We start from the raw sequence: 19082 nt of genomic DNA, 5'->3' as shown, positions 1-19082 counted from the left end.
GGGGTGACCCTTCCTCAGCCCTGATGCAACTGAGCTGTGTCTAGTAGTGAATGAAAAAAGTTAGGCTTTACTGTTAGTTCAATGAGGCCCAAATTCCCTTCTATGTCACTTACCTGCTTGCTTGTAAGAAATCATTTACTCTCTCTTCCTCTCATGTCTAATCTCTCCAATGAAAGGAATAGTGTGTATTAACTACTTAATTAATATTAATCAGTATTAATATGATCCATGTGAATTATGGGTCGTATTATGTGCTGACAGGTGTCCATTCTTGTCTTTGGGACAATCAAAGTTAATGGAAAATTCAGCTGTGTTCATGAGTTGCAAAGACTCAATATTGTTAAAGATCTCTGGTTTTGCACAGTTCATTTATAGTTTGGATCCAGCCCTAATGGAAATTCCAAAGGGCTGGGTTGTTTTTAATTTAACAAACTCATATGCCAACGCAAAGAACCTAGAGTCTGTCTGTTGATTTTTAACAAAACTATATAGATAACACAAACGGGAAAATGAACCTCAATAATCAGCGTAGTAGTACTATTGGTTCAGTAGAACCCACTCATGGCTGGAGAGACGGCTTGGGGGATAAGAGAGCTTATTGATCTTGCAGAGGGCTTGGGTTCAGTTCTCACCACCCACATAGCAGCAACCAACTCTCAACCAACTCTACCTCCAGCACCATAGGATCTGACACCCTTTGCTGGTCCTACAGGTGCCTGCACACATGTGGCATGTGGTACACATGAACTCAGGCTGAGACCCGCCTACATGTGCATGCACACGCATGTACACACACACACACACACACACACACACACTAAAGACAAAGCTTCAAAAATAGGATACGCTGGCATGAAGCTAAAAGAAAGACATCTTTGGCACCAGAGTCAAATATCTGGGTGGACATTTCTGGAAAGCAGGGCAGAAGTAGGAAAGAGAAGCAGTTATGATTCGGTCAGTCATCCTTACGTTAACCTTTACCATGTTACAAGTGTGTGTTCCTGTACGATGAAAACAGAGCTGGAGAATCCCCATAACCTAGTGATACAGCCATCATAGCATTTTAGCATCTCTTGGGATGATGCAGACATGAGCAAGATGGCATACAAAACACCATCATACTGATGTGAATTGTACATGATACCTGAGGTGGTCTGAATGAGAATGTCCCCCAGAGGCTGGCGTGTTTGAGCACTCGGGCCCCATTTGGCGGCATTGTGAGGTTCATGAGCAACAGCCTTGCTGGAGGGAGTGTGCCAGTGAGGGCGGGCTTTAGGAGTTAGAACCTTGATCCACTCCAGTTTTCTCTTTCCGTTTGATGCTTACAATTCATATGTGAGTGCTCAGCTTCCTTCCCAGCTACCATGCCTACCTGCTGCCTCCGCCCTGTTGTGGTGGACTCCAGTCTTCAGAAACTGAGCATCAAAGCAAACGCTTCCAGAAGTCGCCTAGGTCATGGTGCTCTATCACAGCAATAGAAAAGAAATTAACACAACATCCGAGGGTGATAAATGACTCTGTTGCTGTTGTTTGCTGCATCTTTATTGTATTTTGGAGTGTATTTTTGAAGAAAAGTTGACTGTAAAACATATTCAGGAGGACTCCCTTTGGTGGGATTCCCAAAGAGGGCATCAATATCAGAGCTGATGGCAGCTCCGTGCGTGTTATCACCCTTGAAAACCACCTAATAGAACGAGGTTTTCAAGTAAAGTAGGAGAAAATGATGGTCTTGGCCTTGTAAAATCCTGAGTCCATGTGTTTTTGCCTTCATTTTTAATGGAAAGTAAACAACAGATATTAAATATCTTATAAGGGTGTAAAGAAAATGTTTTGTTCAGCTACACAGAAACCTGTCATTATTTTACTACTATTGAGATTCTTTTAATTATTTTTATTATAGATGACTACAAAACAATGCTATTACATGTGGCTGAAATGCAGCCTTTTGTGTAATTCTTTATTTTCTGAGACTATCGTATATGTGCACATTATAAAGATCATACCCAGCCCTCCATTTCCTTGCTAACCCCCCACCCCGCTTCATTTCTCTTCTTTGTTTTCTTTAAAACTCACTGAGTCTAGTTAGTGCTGTCTGTAACACGCATGGGTGTGGAGCATAGACAGCATGCCAGTGGGCATATACACAAAGAAACATACCCTGCCTCCACACTCATCGGGTGCCCGGGATCCAGAACGGCCTCTAGATCCCCTAGAAGCCTGGACTCTGGGCATGCCTGTGAGAACGGCCTCTAGATCCCCTAGAAGACTGGACTCTGGGCATGCCTGTGAGAACGGCCTCTAGATCCCCTAGAAGCCTGGTCTCTGGGCATGCCTGTGAGAATGGCCTCTAGATCCCCTAGAAGACTGGTCTCTGGGCATGCCTGTGAGAATGGCCTCTAGATCCCCTAGAAGACTGGACTCTGGGCATGCCTGTGAGAGATTACCCGGGTTAGGTGAAATGAGACGGGAAGACCACTCTCACTGTAGGTGGCATCACTGCATGGAGGACCTGGGTCCTTGCCCGGATGAAAAGGAGGAAGTGGGTGAGGAACCAGCATGCATCTCTGCCTCCTTCCTGACTTGTGGAGCAAGAGACCAGCTGCCCTGGCCCCTTCCCTGCCATGACGGACTAAACACTCCGTACACTCCGGCTGTGACCCAGATTAAACCCTTCGCTCTCAAGCTGCTTCTGTGAGAGCATTTCAGAGAAAGGAAAATTAACTGACTCAGGGGGGAAACGGTCTCTCTCACAGATATACATGCCCGTGCTTACATTTCAAATTAATGATTTAATTATTATCTTAACATTACAGATCTAATTTTCCAAACCAGACAGCTTTGGAAACAGCACGCCCAACTGTTCAGAAGTGTAGGGAAACATTGGCTAGCCTCAGGGATGGAGAATTGCCTTCTGATAGAACCGTATGATTTGTCCCCTCACATGACAAAACTGTTTAACACAGATCTTATTTTAAATTCAAAGCTGTCTGCTTGGCTGAGAAAAGGATCCCTTCGTTCTCTCCTCTGACTCCCTCCCCCTCCTCTCCCCTTCTTTCTCTAACAGAAAGTTCTTTGTGGGGCCAGGACTGGCTGGGGAGTCTGCCTGTGATCTACTAGGAAGGCTCATCCCACCCTTGTCTGTCCTACGCGTAGGGAAGCAATGTGGCCCCACACACTCAAATTTGGAAAGTTTAGTTTGTCAGTGGAACTTGTGTAGACAGTAACAAATTTAGGCGCAAGTATAATTTCCTTGCTTTAGGTATAATAGTACCACTTTAAAAACATTAAAAGTTCCCTAATGTTAAAAAAAAAGTTAGACATATCTGGTGCCTCACCAAAGCTCAACACCTGCTCACACCGAAGGGCTCTCACAGGCACGCAGGGGCTCCATGTTTACTGCACAAACATGAGAACTGAATCTGACCCCAAGAACCCACCTAAAAATGCCAAGCATGTGTTGTGTGCGTGTAATCTTGCTCTTGGGGAGGCAGACGGGGGGGGGGGGCTTCCAGGGGTTTTATGGCCAGCCTGTCTAGCCAACCTGGTGAGCTTCAGGCCAGTGTGAAAGCCTGTCTCGAACATCTAGATGGACAGCCAATGAGAACAAGATCCAAAGTTGCCCTCAGCCTCTGTGTGCACACACAGGAATTTGCACTCTGCCTCTGTGCACACACACACACATGCATGTGCACACACCTGCACACACAGGAACTTGCACTCTGACTCTGTGCGCACACACACACACACACACATGCATGTGCACACACCTGCACACACGGGAACTTGAACTCTGCCTCTGTGCACACACACACACACATGCATGTGCACACACCTGCACACACGGGAACTTGAACTCTGCCTCTGTGCACACACACACACACACATGCATGCATGTACACACACCTGCACACAAGGAACTTGCACTCTGACTGTGCACATACACACACACATGCATGCATGTACACACACCTGCACACAAGGAACTTGCACTCTGACTGTGCACATACACACACACATGCATGTACACACACCTGCACACACAGGAACTTGCACTCTGACTGTGCACATACACACACACATGCATGTACACACACCTGCACACACAGGAACTTGCACTCTGCCTCTGTGCACACACACACACATGCATGTACACACACCTGCACACACAGGAACTTGCACTCTGCCTCTGTGCGCACACACACACACACATGCATGTACACACACCTGCACACACAGGAACTTGCACTCTGACTCTGTGCACACACACACATGCATGCATGTACACACACCTGCACACAAGGAACTTGCACTCTGACTGTGCACACACACACACATGCATGTGCACACACCTGCACACACAGGAACTTGCACTCTGACTCTGTGCACACACACACACATGCATGTCACCCTGGCCCCCTCTTCTGGCCACGCCCACTAAAGAATCTGCAGCATAGAGAAAGCATTAATCACTTCCCTTTTCTTTTGTTATTTGATTGGTATTGTGACTTTTGACGTATTTGTTGGGGTGCATCTAAAGGTTATGTCGTTCTTAAATGCAGTTATTGGAAAACTTTTGAAGGAGAATATGTCATTTGAAGGATTTTTAAAAGCCTTTGTTAATTTCTCTTGCATTTGTGCTCTGGCATAAGCAAATATATATATATTATGTATGAATGTATATATAATATGATATGAGTGACTCAGGAGCTGTGCTGGATGGTGTCCATTTAGGAAGGAGATATTACTCCAGCCTTACAGTCAAGAAGGGATGTGCCACATAAAGTAGCCATAGCTGCATGTTGTGAACTCAAATGCAAGAGTTGGAGAGAGTGACTAGCTCTCCTGTGTGTTTGTGCGTCTGTGCAGAGCGGATGGCACCTGAGTTGAGCCCTGAAAGATGAAGGGTCTCGTGACGCATTGAAGATGGGGAAAAGGACAGAGACTGAAGCAGAAATAGAAGCAACGCCACTGTGCCCAGAGGGGAAGGCTTGCATGGGTGCCAGCAGGAGCCGCTGTGTCCAGAGGGGAAGGCTTGCATGGGTGCCAGCAGGAGCCGCTGTGTCCAGAGGGGAGGCTTGCATGGGTGCCAGCAGGAGCCACTGGGAACATGCCATCTCCTGAGACAGGGTGACAGAGCTGCCTAAAATCAAGTGACGGCCATGTGATGGCTGCCTATTTCTCTTTCTTTCGATAGTATGTCTAGTCTAGCCAACAGTGACTTCACACATTTTAAATTGACGTCGATATGGATACATGGTGGAGCAGAACGCCAAACTCTCCAAAAAAAAAAAAATGTAACCTTTGTGTGAGTGGGACATATAGCTAGTGCCCAGGTGGAGACTGAACAGCTCTAATCTTCCTGTTTCATCTCTCATCTTACTGTGCAAGCACTGGGATGTGCCTCTGGGGTCTTGGATCTGAGCTTGGGTTCTCACACTTACATGATAAGTGCTCATCCCTTCAGCCTTCTGCCAACCCTTTACCCCTGAGCCTTCGTGCTTCTGGGTTCTTAGAAGTGGACCAAAAGTGCTGGGCTAAACTTGTGAAGACGCAGGAAAAGAGGTAAGAAGGCATCTGGCATCTGCCAGCTATCTTTCAGGTCATGTTCAGAGTTTTGTACAAGTTTTTGTACACCAGGAATCAGGGATGACTAAGATTTCTAGTTTTGCCAACAGAAGAATAGGCATGCTACCTGGGGAGGGAACCTCAAAGATGTCTGGAAGATGGGGCTGAAGATATGACTCAGAGAACTATCCGTGCCTGGCAGTGTTGGAACCCAGGACCCACACACAGCTGGGTGTGCTAGCAGACATCTGTAATCCCAGGACCCACAAGGCCAAGTGTGCCAGTGCACATCTGTAATCTTAGTGTTCCTACACATAAAAACAACAAACAAGGACGGATACCTGACGCTGTCTTCTGACCTCCATATATGCATACTGGCACTTGCCTACACACACACACGCGCGCACACACACACACACACACAGAGAGAGAGAGAGAGAGAGAGAGAGAGAGAGAGAGAGGGAGAGAGAGAGAGAGAGATTTGAAAAAATATCTAGAGTGTAAATTAATCTCGGCTCTGCTAAGATGTGGCATCTATGGTTCATCCACCCGTCCGTCCGTCCATCCATCCATCCTCCATCCTTCAGACAGAGTTCTATGGCAGTGAGTGAGCTCCTATCAAAAATAAAATAAAATAAAAGACTCTTTAGACCAATCGTGTCTGTCAACTGTATTACTTTACTGAATTTTGCCGGGTTACAAATTAGCAGTTCTAATTTGTATTTTTAAAGGAGAGTGAGGAAGCAGCAGCCGTCGCTGCCTGGAGAGACAAGACGAGCTCCGTCTAACCATCCCAGAGGGCCCATAGTCAGATGAAATGATCCTTACAATCAACAGGTAGTCGAGCTTTCCCTCTGAGACTTGTACTTAAGGCTTGAATGAAACTCTGTACAAAATTATTTTGAGCACGTCAAGGACAACTGGAATGCAACTTCCGCTCCACACCGCAATTTTACCCAGGTTCTAGGTGCATTCTGCTCCCTGCAGTGGAGTCAGGTGGCTGTCCTGGGGCTGCCCACCCTTTGAGTAATGCTGCAGTGGATGCCAAGCCAGGCATGGACCTGGCTGGGCTCTACTAGGAGCAGCGGAAATCGCTTGCGCTCTCCTGACTGGTGGAGAACTGCCGGCTTCTCTGGGGTTACTTTGGGTGACGTCACAACGTGACAACCAATTACAAGCCTTCCATAAAAGAAACTGTTGAGCGCCAATACGCTATTGGCCAGGGGGTTTGTCAATCTCAGCAAAAGAGACCTTTCCCCCCTCCTCTTAGCAACGGGGGCGTCCTAGCAACACCGGCTGCCTGGCTGCTGTCGCTGGAGATTTCAGATTGATTTTTCCGAGCGAGAGGAGTCGAGCATCTTCAACCCTCAAAGGAGCTTTCCTCCCGGGTACTGCCAAGAGGTTGCTTTCTTTTCCCTTTAGCGATTCCAGGTAAGGGTGGTTCAGAATGGAAAAAGGAGGCATGGGAAAACTAAATAGCTCGTAACCATTTCAACGGCTTTCAGAACCCTCCCCAAATGTGGTGGTGGCAGTGAAGTCTACGAAGTAAGGAAAGACTCCCCCCCCCCCCCCGCTGCTTTCAAAAAACTCCCAGCCTAAGCCAGTGAGACAAAACAGCCATGAGACAGCAAACCGCGATCTAAGAATGCGGGAACAGACAGCACATACTGTCTTGTCCTTGCTCTCACATTGCCTGGCACGCAGTAGGAGCTCAATAAATTATGCATAAGTGAATATGGGAATGACGTGATCCTGGTTTCTCATCAACACAGTGGAAGATTAACGTGGGATGAAGCGGATCCCTGGGGGATGGGAGACGAAGAAGGAAGTTTTTTTTTTTTCATTCCTCTAGCGTAGCCTCTCCTCCCTAGTAGTTCCCTAGTAGTACTGTATACTGAACAGCAACCCCTCAGGCAGTGTGTTTGAGAACCCCTGTCAGCAGATAAGTCAGGCTGAGAGAGAAAGCAGACCACCAGTACAGGATCTTCTGATACCTGCTTCTAAAATGCAAACTCCACTCTTCAGAAGTAGAAGGGACTTGGGAAATTTGCATTTCAAGTGACATCAATCTTATACTCCAAGAGAATGTCTTTGTATAGGGAAGCGACCTGACCATTTCGTGCATGTAGAAATAACATTCACTGTATAAAATATGCAGTGAACAGTAATGGCCGTAATACTATCAGCAGCATTAATGTGTGTGCGCATGCGCACACACCTGTGTGATTGCCAATGCTGTAGCTGTATGAAGCTGAATGGTGTTTACAATGTTGTTGAGTATTTTGTTTGTTTGTTTTTTAGAGACAGGGTTTCTCTGTATTGTTTTGGAGCCTGTCCTGAAACTCACTCTGTAGACCAGGCTGTCCTCGAACTCACAGAGATCCGCCTGCCTCTGCCTCCCGAGTGCCACCAAAGCCAGGCTGTTGTTGAGTATTTCCAGCCAAATGAAACTGAAATAGAACACGGAGAGGAATACACTGATGAGAAATCTTCCAAAAGAGAATGATGTCCACAGTTTGAATTTACGATTTTGGACACTGGGGTGGGTAACACTTCATCTAAAAAGCCGGGAGAGCCACTTAAAAAGTAGAAATTTGGGCAGATGAGTAAAGGCACCTGCCACCAAGTGTGGTGACCTGAGTTTGCTACCAAGACCCCACATGGTGGAAGAGGAGAACTAACTCCAGCAAGTTGTCCTCTGTCCTCCACACACATACAAAAATCAATAAATAGATGCTATTAAATGTGTTTCAGTCGGAAGCCCAGGGCTGAGGAAGTAACTTTGCTGGCTAAATGCCAGCCTTACAACTGTGAGCACCTGAATTTGGTCACAGAAATACCAGGGGAAATAAACAGGGTGAAGGTTTGGAGGGATGGCTCAGTGCTTAAGATCACTTGATCCCCTTGTAGAGGGCCTGGCTCACAGTCGCCGGTAACTGCAGGCCAAGGGACTTGATTCCCTCTTCTGATCTGCATGCGCAAGCCCAGATGTGCAGATGGTACACATACATGCATGCAAGTAAAACACACATACAATAAAACAAACAGTAAATCTAAAAAAGGTTTTTTAGTGGAGGGTTGGTAACACATACTTGAAATCTCAGTGCTTCTGAAGCAGAGACAAAAAGATTCCTCACGCTTAATGGCCCGCCAGTTTAGCCCGCTTGGTGAACAGGTCAGTGAAAGACCCTTTCTCAAAAAATCATGATGACAGGTAGACTGTGCCTAAGGCATGACATCCCAAGTGCCCCTGCACACTGGGGGAGGGGGAGGTGTAGGGGGAAGAGAGGGAGGGATAGAAATGTCTAAACATTATCAGAATCATAAAATATCCATCAAGGCATAAATTACACCTTTATCAATGAAGGCCATGGCTTTAAATAGCCCTGTTTGTGTGCTGGCCAGTTTTATGTCAGCTTGACACCAACTGTAGAGTCATCAGAAAAGCGGGGACTGCATTTGAGAAAATTCCTCAATAAGATCTGCATGCAGGGCATTTCCTTAATTAGTGATGGGGGGGCAGTCCATCGTGGGTGGGGCCATCCCTGGGCTGGTGTCCTGGACACTGTAAGAAAGTAGGCTGAGCAAGCCATGAGGAGCAAGCCATAAACAGCCCCCTCCATGGCCTCTGCATCAGCTCCCGCCACCAGGTTCCCGCCCTGTGGGAGTGCCCGCCATCACTGTAGTGATGGACTACAGTGTGGAAGTGTGAGTCAAATGAGCATTTTCCTCCCCAACCTGCTTTTGGTCATGGTGTTTTTATCACAGAAATAGAAACCCCAACTAAGACATGTTTGTACCGAAACACAGAAATCTGAGGGATGGTGGGGTGTGGAGGTTGAGACACATTGGACTTTTCGGGACTCAACATGAAAAGTTCTTGCTGGGTAAATCTGGCAGCCTGAGTTCAATCCTAGAACCAAAAGTGAACAGAGAGAAACAACTCCACAAAGCTGTCCCTCGACAGCCACACAAGCACAGTATCGCACATGCCACTCCCCTCCCCCCACATCATGCATGGGCACACACACATACACAATAATAATAATAAATCATGTTTCCAGTGTGTACAAGAAAGACATGTATGGCAAACACACAGACACCCGTACTCTGGTCAGGATTCTGTAATGAAGGAACTGGGTAAAAAAATCAACAAAACTGACGACGTCTCAGCCATCAGCTACAAGATGATGCCCAACCTGTGTTGTTGTTGAGTTCACAATATGACAAACCACTCGGAAGTAACAGTGTTAATGATTGGCTGTTTACTACTTTCATGGAGCCCTCATAGCCAGCTTCTGAGGTAGATTTTATTATCCCCACCAAACAAAGAAGCACACAAAGACTAAGAAGGTCTATGGTTTGCCAAGACCATTCAGCTAAAAAGGAGAAACTGTTTGTAAATCCTGGTCCATAGACCCCGGGAATCACAAGTCTTATACTGTAGCTCAGGCTGGCCCAGATGCCTGACAATCCTCCTGCTCCAACCCCCAAGAGATACAATTATAGGCATGGCCACTATACCAGACTCTGAAATCACATCTCTATCCATTTAATAGGATAAGTCTATCTTGACAGGGATTTAATGTCATAGGATGACGTTGTCCCGTGCTACAGCCTATCAAAGCATCCTGGGATGGCACAAATAAGACCTTAATAATTACATGCTCATTTGCTAAGACAGGAGTATGACAAATTATATTCATTTAAGAATTAAGCACAGATGTCGGTGCTGTAGACCTGGCTCATCCCACCGGCTTTAAGCTCATCAGTATAGCCCAGGCATCTGTGAGGAGACAAAGTACGAGGCAGCACTGAGCAACCACAGAGAATGAGGCCCCAGTGACTCGGGGATGGTGAGGAGGCACCTCAGCCCATGGCACCATAGGAACAGGATCTTCTCAATCACGCTGCTGTTGCATTCCAACCTGTAGTCACAGGATTCAGCCAACCCAAAGTTCCTACTGAAAATGCATTATCAGCTTAGTCTAGTCCCAAACCTAGAAAACATCACGTTCACCAAGTAAGAATGCCTCACACCTGAGTGCACAAACCAGGACTAAATAATGTACCTCTTTTTGTAGCCTACATCAGAGCCATGGCTCCAAAACCACAAAAGAGCCCCAAGAGCCAGAAAAAGGGCCAGCATGTCAAAAAGAAGACCAAACAGTCATTACCAGGTACAGTTGGCTATTACGTGTTATTGTATGTTGTTGTGTGTGTATACTTTGGCTTTACCTACCAAGTAACATGGAATACTTTTGCTGTTATAAAGTCAGACAGTAAATGTTTGGCGGTTAATCTTCCTCCCATTTGCCTCACACTACACTATTCATGAAACGCCACAGCACATACATCACCCAAGCGAAGGACAGACACCTGCTTCTTCTGTAACCAGTAGCGTGGCAGCTGAATTCTTCAGTGCATGTTTTCATCTCTGTTCTAGATTTGATGTTTTACAGTATTATAACAAAGTGAGGTCATTGGATTCAACAATGTGAATATGATATTTCATTGTGTTTTAGTTGCTGAAGAAGAGGAACCCATGAACATGGAGAGCATGGGTGAGTATGAATGATGCTCAGACTGCATGGGTGAGTGGGAATAACAGACTGTTATTTGAAGTCTCACTGTCTAGCCCAGATAGGCCCAGCAGAGGGATCAGGGACAGGCATGGGGAAGGAAGGATGGGAAGAATCCAGGAGGGGTGCAGTTCTACTGGGAGGGGGTCTCCCACCCATTCTGGCTGGTGTGGTCTGCACCTCAATGGCAGGACTCTGCTGGGGTTGGAGTCAGGCCCCAGAGTGGGGCAGGGACTAGTTGGGGCGCATGGACCCGGGGAAAGGTTTGGGGCATAGAATCCTGGGAAAGGGCAGTTCCCCTAGTAGACGAGCCACTGACCCTTTATAGTTGGTGTGGTCTCCCGAGAATAGATAATCTTTAAAACACTAAATTTTATATTAAAAAATAATAAAGTGGATGGAGAGACCCAGCTCCACAGTTGTTCTCTGACCCCCAAAGCTTGCTGTGCACCCATGCCCACATACATACATCATACACTGTATGCCCAACACGTACATACATACATCACACACTGCTGTGCACCCATGCCCAACACATACATGCATACATCACACACTGCTGTGCACCCATGCCCACACACACACATACATACATACATACATACATCACACACTGCTGTGCACCCATGCCCAACACATACATGCATACATCACACACTGCTGTGCACCCATGCCCACACACACACATACATCATACATCACACACTGCTGTGCACCCATGCCCACACACATACATACATACATCACACACTGCTGTGCACCCATGCCCACACACATACATACATCACACACTGCTGTGTGCCCATGCCCAACACATACATACATACATCACACACTGCTGTGTACCCATGCTCAACACATACATACATACATCATACACTGCTGTGCACCCATGCCCACACACATACATACATACATCACACACTGCTGTGCGCCCATGCCCACACACATGCATACATACATCACACACTGCTGTGCACCCATGCCCACACACATACGTACATACATCACACACTGCTGTGCACCCATGCCCACACACATGCATACATACATCACACACTGCTGTGCACCCATGCCCACACACACACATACATACATACATCACACACTGCTGTGCACACATGCCCACACACACACATACATACATCACACACTGCTGTGCACCCATGCCCAACACATACATACATCACACACTGCTGTGCACCCATGCCCAACATGTACATACATACATCACACACTGTTGTGCACCCATGCCCACACACATACATACATACATCACACACTGCTGTGCACCCATGCCCACACACACACATACATACATCACACACTGCTGTGCACCCATGCCCAACACATACATGCATACATCACACACTGCTGTGCACCCATGCCCACACACACACATACATACATCACACACTGCTGTGCACCCATGCCCAACACATACATACATCACACACTGCTGTGCACCTATGCCCACACACACACATACATACATCACACACTGCTGTGCACCCATGCCCAACACATACATACATACATCACACACTGCTGTGCGCCCATGCCCACACACATACATACATGCATCACACACTGCTGTGCACCCATGCCCACACACATACATACATGCATCACACACTGCTGTGCACCCATGCCCACACACATACATACATACATACATACATACATACATCATACACTGCTGTGTACCCATGCCCACACACACACATACATCACACACTGCTGTGCACCCATGCCCAACACATACATGCATACATCACACACTGCTGTGTGCCCATGCCCAACACATACATACATACATCACACACTGCTGTGTACCCATGCCCAACACATACATACATACATACATCACACACTGCTGTGTGCCCATGCCCAACACATACATACATACATCACACACTACTGTGCACCCATGCCCACACACACACATACATGCATACATCACACACTGCTGTGCACCCATGCCCACACACACACATACATACATACATCATACACTGCTGTGCACCCATGACCACACACACACATACATCACACACTGCTGTGCACCCATGCCCACACACACACATACATCACACACTGCTGTGCACCCATGCCCACACACATACATGCATACATCACACACTGCTGTGCACCCATGCCCAACACATACATACATCACACACTGCTGTGCACCTATGCCCACACACATACATACATACATCACACACTGCTGTGCACCCATGCCCACACACACACATACATACATCACACACTGCTGTGCACCCATGCCCACACACACACATACATACATACATCACACACTGCTGTGCACCCATGCCCAACACATACATGCATACATCACACACTGCTGTGCACCCATGCCCACACACACACATACATACATCACACACTGCTGTGCACCCATGCCCACACACACACATACATACATACATCACACACTGCTGTGCACCCATGCCCAACACATACATGCATACATCACACACTGCTGTGCACCCATGCCCACACACATACATACGTCACACACTGCTGTGTGCCCATGCCCACACACACACATACATACATACATCACACACTGCTGTGCACCCATGCCCACACACACACATACATACATACATCACACACTGCTGTGCACACATGCCCACACACACACATACATACATACATCACACACTGCTGTGCACACATGCCCACACACACACATACATACATACATCACACACTGCTGTGCACACATGCCCACACACATACATACATCACACATTGCTGTGTGCCCATGCCCAACACATACATACATACATCACACACTGCTGTGTGCCCATGCCCAACACATACATACATACATCATACACTGCTGTGCACCCATGCCCACACACATGCATACATACATCACACACTGCTGTGCGCCCATGCCCACACACATGCATACATACATCACACACTGCTGTGCACCCATGCCCACACACATACATACATACATCATACACTGCTGTGCACCCATGCCCAACACATACATACATCACACACTGCTGTGTGCCCATGTCCTGGACCTTCCTCAGTCTCATCGGAGCAGGCAACATCCCATTACCCTTTAGGCTCAAGTGAGTGCCTCTCCCTGTTGATCTTCAAGTTCTGCAGCCTGAGGTCCTGATGCTGGCCTCCACACATGCCTTAAAGCCTAAAGAGCAAACTGGTCTTATCCAGTTTCGCCACAGACTCTGTGGGGAGGCAGAATCCTTAGACCTTGCTCTATTCTGCCTGTTATGCCAGCATGAAGACACCGAACACATTTGTATCAGCTGCCTCTTGTTCACAGTAACCATCAATCGCCTCCCCAGCTACTAATAGCCTATAATGTTTACTAGCCTCTACATAAGGAAATGTCAAATCCTATCTTTAAATTGCCTTTAAAACATCCAGTTAGTGAAAATGGACTGTTTTTATGGGGGGGGGACAAGTTAGTAGGAGCTGAACTGTGTGTCTGGTTGGGGCAGGAAATATGAAATGCAGTCTTGAGGCAGGGGGGTCACCACAAATTCAAAGCCAACCTGTTCTGCATAGTGAGTCCTTGGACAGCCTCTGTGTTCACAGTGGGACCCTACTCCAGACTTTACTTTTGTTGCCATGATAAAATAACTGGAGACATGTAGTGAGACATCCAACCGTACCTGTTGCACATGCCCCATTGGGGCATGGGGACAGGTGCGGGCGTGACCTGGGGGGGGGACTAGGTCTGGGGTCCTGACCCCAGCTCTCTCTTGTTTCCTGGCCGGAGACAGAGAGCATCCGGAGGCATCCTTGGGATGAGAACCTGCAGCGATCATCTGTTTCTGGTGATTTCTCCCAGAATACACGTCCGTAGCCTATCGTTTCCCAGATTCTTATTTACCATGCTTTAGACAGAAAGCTGCATAGGGGTGGTAAGACATATTTGGCTCACAATTTCCGTTTATAGTCCTCCAGTGACAGGGGTAGTAAAGGCAGGAACTTCGTCAGCTGCTCCCTTCACACTCAGTCAGGAGCAGAGACAAATGAGTGTGGCCCTCCCTCCTTGCCTAGGGAATGGTGCCGCTCACAGAGGCTGAAACTGTCCACACCAGTTAACCCAATGACGACCACCCCCTACAGACCTGCCGATAAGGCCGATCTACTGTGGATTACCTGGCCCCAGGTGACTCTGGGTTGCACTGAGTTGATAATTAAAGCTAACAATCAACAGACTCTGTCGCTACAGTTTTAAAAAGAGAACCTGTTTCGTGGGAGGCAGCCAGCCTCTTGCCTTTCTGAACACCTGAGTTAGTACAGCGCCACCTGCTGCAGAGGAGTCCACATTTCCTCCCAGCAGCTTCCTGGGGAAACCACAGAGCCTTTAACATGTAGTCTATGCTACACATCACCATCCTCCGTGTGTTCCAACCACTTACGGAGGATCTCGGTTAACTGAAAAGTCAGTAACTAAAAACTTTTCGTTGGTACCTCTGAGGATGTTAAAAAGGGGTTTGTCCAGAATTCATGATTAATGTGTATTACAAATGACTGTTGCAACAACTAATTGCAGTCTAGAATACATTCTCATACATAATCAGAGTTCTGCCTAAGATCATTTAAGGCCCTCAAATTACATAACTAATTATCCCACAGAGCCACTTTGGGGGCAGGATACTTCTGCAGGAAAATAAGCGCAGAGCTCCAACTGAGGCAGTGTTATCTTTCTGGCTTTGCTGGTACCAGTGGGCTGCTGGTCGGAACGATCATGGAGAAGATGCAGGAGTATGAGAGATGGGGAAAGTAAGAACAGGCCCGGGGACCCCAGGAATGCTGGCACGAAAGGATGGGCTGTAGGGAGGCACAGAGCAGTGATGTTCAGTAGGATAAAAAGCGGGAAGACAGCTTGGGTGAAGGCTGGCGACTGGCTAAATGCTCCCTTGTCCTACTGCGTCCTCTGAGCCAGGACATGCCACTGCTAGGGGCTGGCCAGGGGTGGGAGAAAGAGAAAGGATCGGGGAGAGTGACAGAAGCTGAAGGGACCTAAAAGAAAATCACCACACCTTCAGACCAGTACTCCCACTTCGAAAACTACCCCCAAAGAAGTGGTTTGTTACACGAGAACAGTCCGCAGGCTTTTTAATTTGTGAGAGTAGTTATAACAATTGGAAACGAAAAAGAAAAAACAGCACTCACCAGTAAGAAGATGGTCAATACAGGGATAAGTCAACTTAAAATAATGTTTCAGAGATGTTACTTAATGTCATATTAGAAACACATCTGAGGTAACAGTAAAATGCTAAAAGCAGGATTCAGAATTTCTTAAAAGGCCTACATGGGATGAAGAGAGGAAAATATCAATAAGCTGTTTCTTGGAGTAAACATCTTTTTATTTTGCTTGAGATTTTATGTGTGTGCATGCATGCATATTTGTGTTTGAGTGGGTACATGTGGGCGGATATGTGTGCATGCATGTGGAGGTCAGACGTGTGCGTGCATGTGACGGTCAGAGGACACCTTTGAATATCATTTGTTCCTCAGCCACTTGCTACACTTTTGTTTGAGATAGGGTCTCATTGGTCTGGAACCTACTCAAGTAGGCAAGCCTGCTGAGCCAGAAGTTCCAGAGATCTGCCTTCTCTGCCTCCCAGCTCACTGTGGCTGGCATTACAAGGGTGGCCCTCCAAGTCCACCTTTTCCGTGGGTGCTGTGGGTGGAACTCGGATCCTCGGGTTTGTGAGGCAAAGGTTATTGAGTGAGTCATCTTTAAAGCCCGAGGTTCAAAATGTTTACCGTGAATGTCGCTACTTCAAATGTAAAAGCAATACATTTAGAGTCTCGAATTTTTCACCGAGAAAATTATTTTTAAAAACCAACAACTTGCACATTTCCCGGTGCTAGTATTTTAAACTGTACTTAACCACCAAATTCCCCTTTGTTTTCACAGGCCACCCAGAAATTTATCCATTAGTATTAACGACCAAGACCCAAGAAATATTCAGCTGTCGAGTAGATGAAGATTTCACAGAGGAGCAACCATATAAGCTCATCAAAAAAGAAGATATCTTGGCGGACTTGCTGAACCGAGCCGCAGTATCTGACTTCCACCCAGTCAAAAAAATCGTCCGGGTAAATACAGGCTTGCTCTTGGCTCTCAATCCTAGGTCAAGAACATCCCACCATATAACACCAGCTAACTGGAGAAGATTTTGCATCCAAAAATGGCATTCTCTTTATTTCAGCCCCCTGGGAATCCTATGTGAGGATGCTAAATGAAAGGTTCATTCTTACCCGAAACTTAAAATAGGAATCTAGCTGGGCATGGTGGCGGTTGGGAGACTAAGGCAGGAAGGTCACAAGTCTGAGGACAATGTGGGATATATAGTAAATCCCAGGCCATCCTGCAAAGTAAGACTGAGTCTCAAAAAATGTTTCCTTATACTGCTTTAAAGTGTTTAACCCATAGTCTGGTCCTGCTTTGCCTCCAAGCGTGTAGACCACACCATCAAACAGTGTGCATGCTTTGCTCTGTGTGTGTGTGTGTGTGTGTGTGTGTGTGTGTGTGTGTGTGTGTGTGTGTGTGTTGGGATGGGTAGGTGTACCCTGTGAGTGCTGGTGCATGAGTGTGCATGGGTTGTGGAGACTGGGAGTTAACCTCCTGTGTCTTTCTCAATAACACTCCTCCTTATTTTTCTAGACAAAACCACTCACTGAGCCTGGTATCTGTCAGTTAGGCTGGGCTGGACAACCAATGAGTTTCACAACAACTCCTGTATCTCCTGACCCCAACCCTGAAATCAGAGACAATGCCCCTGTGTCCCACTGGGAATCTGAACTTAGGTCCTCAGGCATGCACAGAAGACATTTAACAACTGGGTCATTTTCCCTAGCCCCGATGTTTTCCTCCTTCTGTTAGAAATAAAACCACATGGTAATGGGGCTGGAGAGATGACTCGGCTATTCAGAGTGCTGCCAGCTCTTCCAAAGGGGTCTGGTTCCCGGAATCCATGTGCTACCAGCTACCTCCAGTTCCAGGGCATTCAGCTTTCTCTTCTGACCTCCATGGAAGCTGGTCACGCACATGGTGCTTATCAATTCCTTCAAACACAACACTTAATAAATATAAAATTAAAATAAATTTAAATTGCATTGTAAAGTTTCCATGGATCCGTTGCATTTTTAAGAACTTTTTAATTAAATAATTTGGGGCTTTGAGTTTAGCAGGCAGATTATCACCACGTTTGCATTTCAGGCAAGTAGATTTGATGTTGGCACTGGGACAAACTGAATGTGCTCTGACACTCGCCTTCTGCTGATATCCCCACAGGAATACCCAGGGGAGGAGCTGCTGCTCGTTTATGACAGAGACTTCAAATACGGACTCAACTTTTACCTCATCGGGACTGAGGATGGCAAGGAGAACTTTTTAAAGGTAAGAAAATCCCAAGCCTTGCAGGCTGGTTACTGGAGGGTGCGGTGCTTCTGAGACCCCCTAGGCCCCCACACATGGATGGCTCTGTCCCTGAGCTCAGCTCAGCTTCCAAACGGTGAGCTTTGACCTGAATCTGGAGAGGAACTCAAGAGTGTAAATTATACCCCAGGGTTGGGTTATCCCAAATACAGTACAGAGAGAGAGAGAGACAGACACACACACACACACTTTCCTCTTATCAACTAACCCTTCATAAATTTAGGGAAACTGAGTTTTATATTTAACCATCAAACTAAGCAATCTGTATTATTTGAAAAAAAAAAAAAAAACCATGCAGTAAATGATGCTTTTGAGCGTGTGGAGTGTCCTCTTCATCCCCTTATCTTTGTCTCTCCTCGTCATCTTCCCATGCCCTGATGCCTTCCTGTTTAATTCTTTGTTCTTCGCCCACCACCACCACCACCCCCTTTTTTTTTTTTTTTTTTTTTTTTTTTTTTTTT

General features: G+C 46.7%; 1 protein-coding gene across 1 annotated transcript in view; it reads left to right on the top strand.

The window, feature by feature from the left end:
• Positions 1-10649: 10649 nt before the first annotated feature.
• The window catches only part of Dnai3 (dynein axonemal intermediate chain 3), a 53697-nt gene continuing 45264 nt past the window's right edge, over positions 10650-19082 (top strand). The window contains exons 1-4 of the mRNA XM_051194863.1: positions 10650-10745; positions 11091-11129; positions 17098-17279; positions 18478-18582. Coding sequence (XP_051050820.1) covers positions 10664-10745; positions 11091-11129; positions 17098-17279; positions 18478-18582 — 408 coding nt within the window. The 5' untranslated portion in view covers positions 10650-10663. The remainder of the gene's footprint in view (positions 10746-11090; positions 11130-17097; positions 17280-18477; positions 18583-19082) is intronic.

Source organism: Phodopus roborovskii, unplaced genomic scaffold (genome assembly GCF_943737965.1).
Source record: "Phodopus roborovskii unplaced genomic scaffold, PHOROB, whole genome shotgun sequence".
NCBI lineage: Eukaryota > Metazoa > Chordata > Mammalia > Rodentia > Cricetidae > Phodopus > Phodopus roborovskii.
The sequence above is the reverse complement of the archived record's forward strand: the minus strand, read 5'-3'. Positions and strand labels throughout refer to the sequence as shown.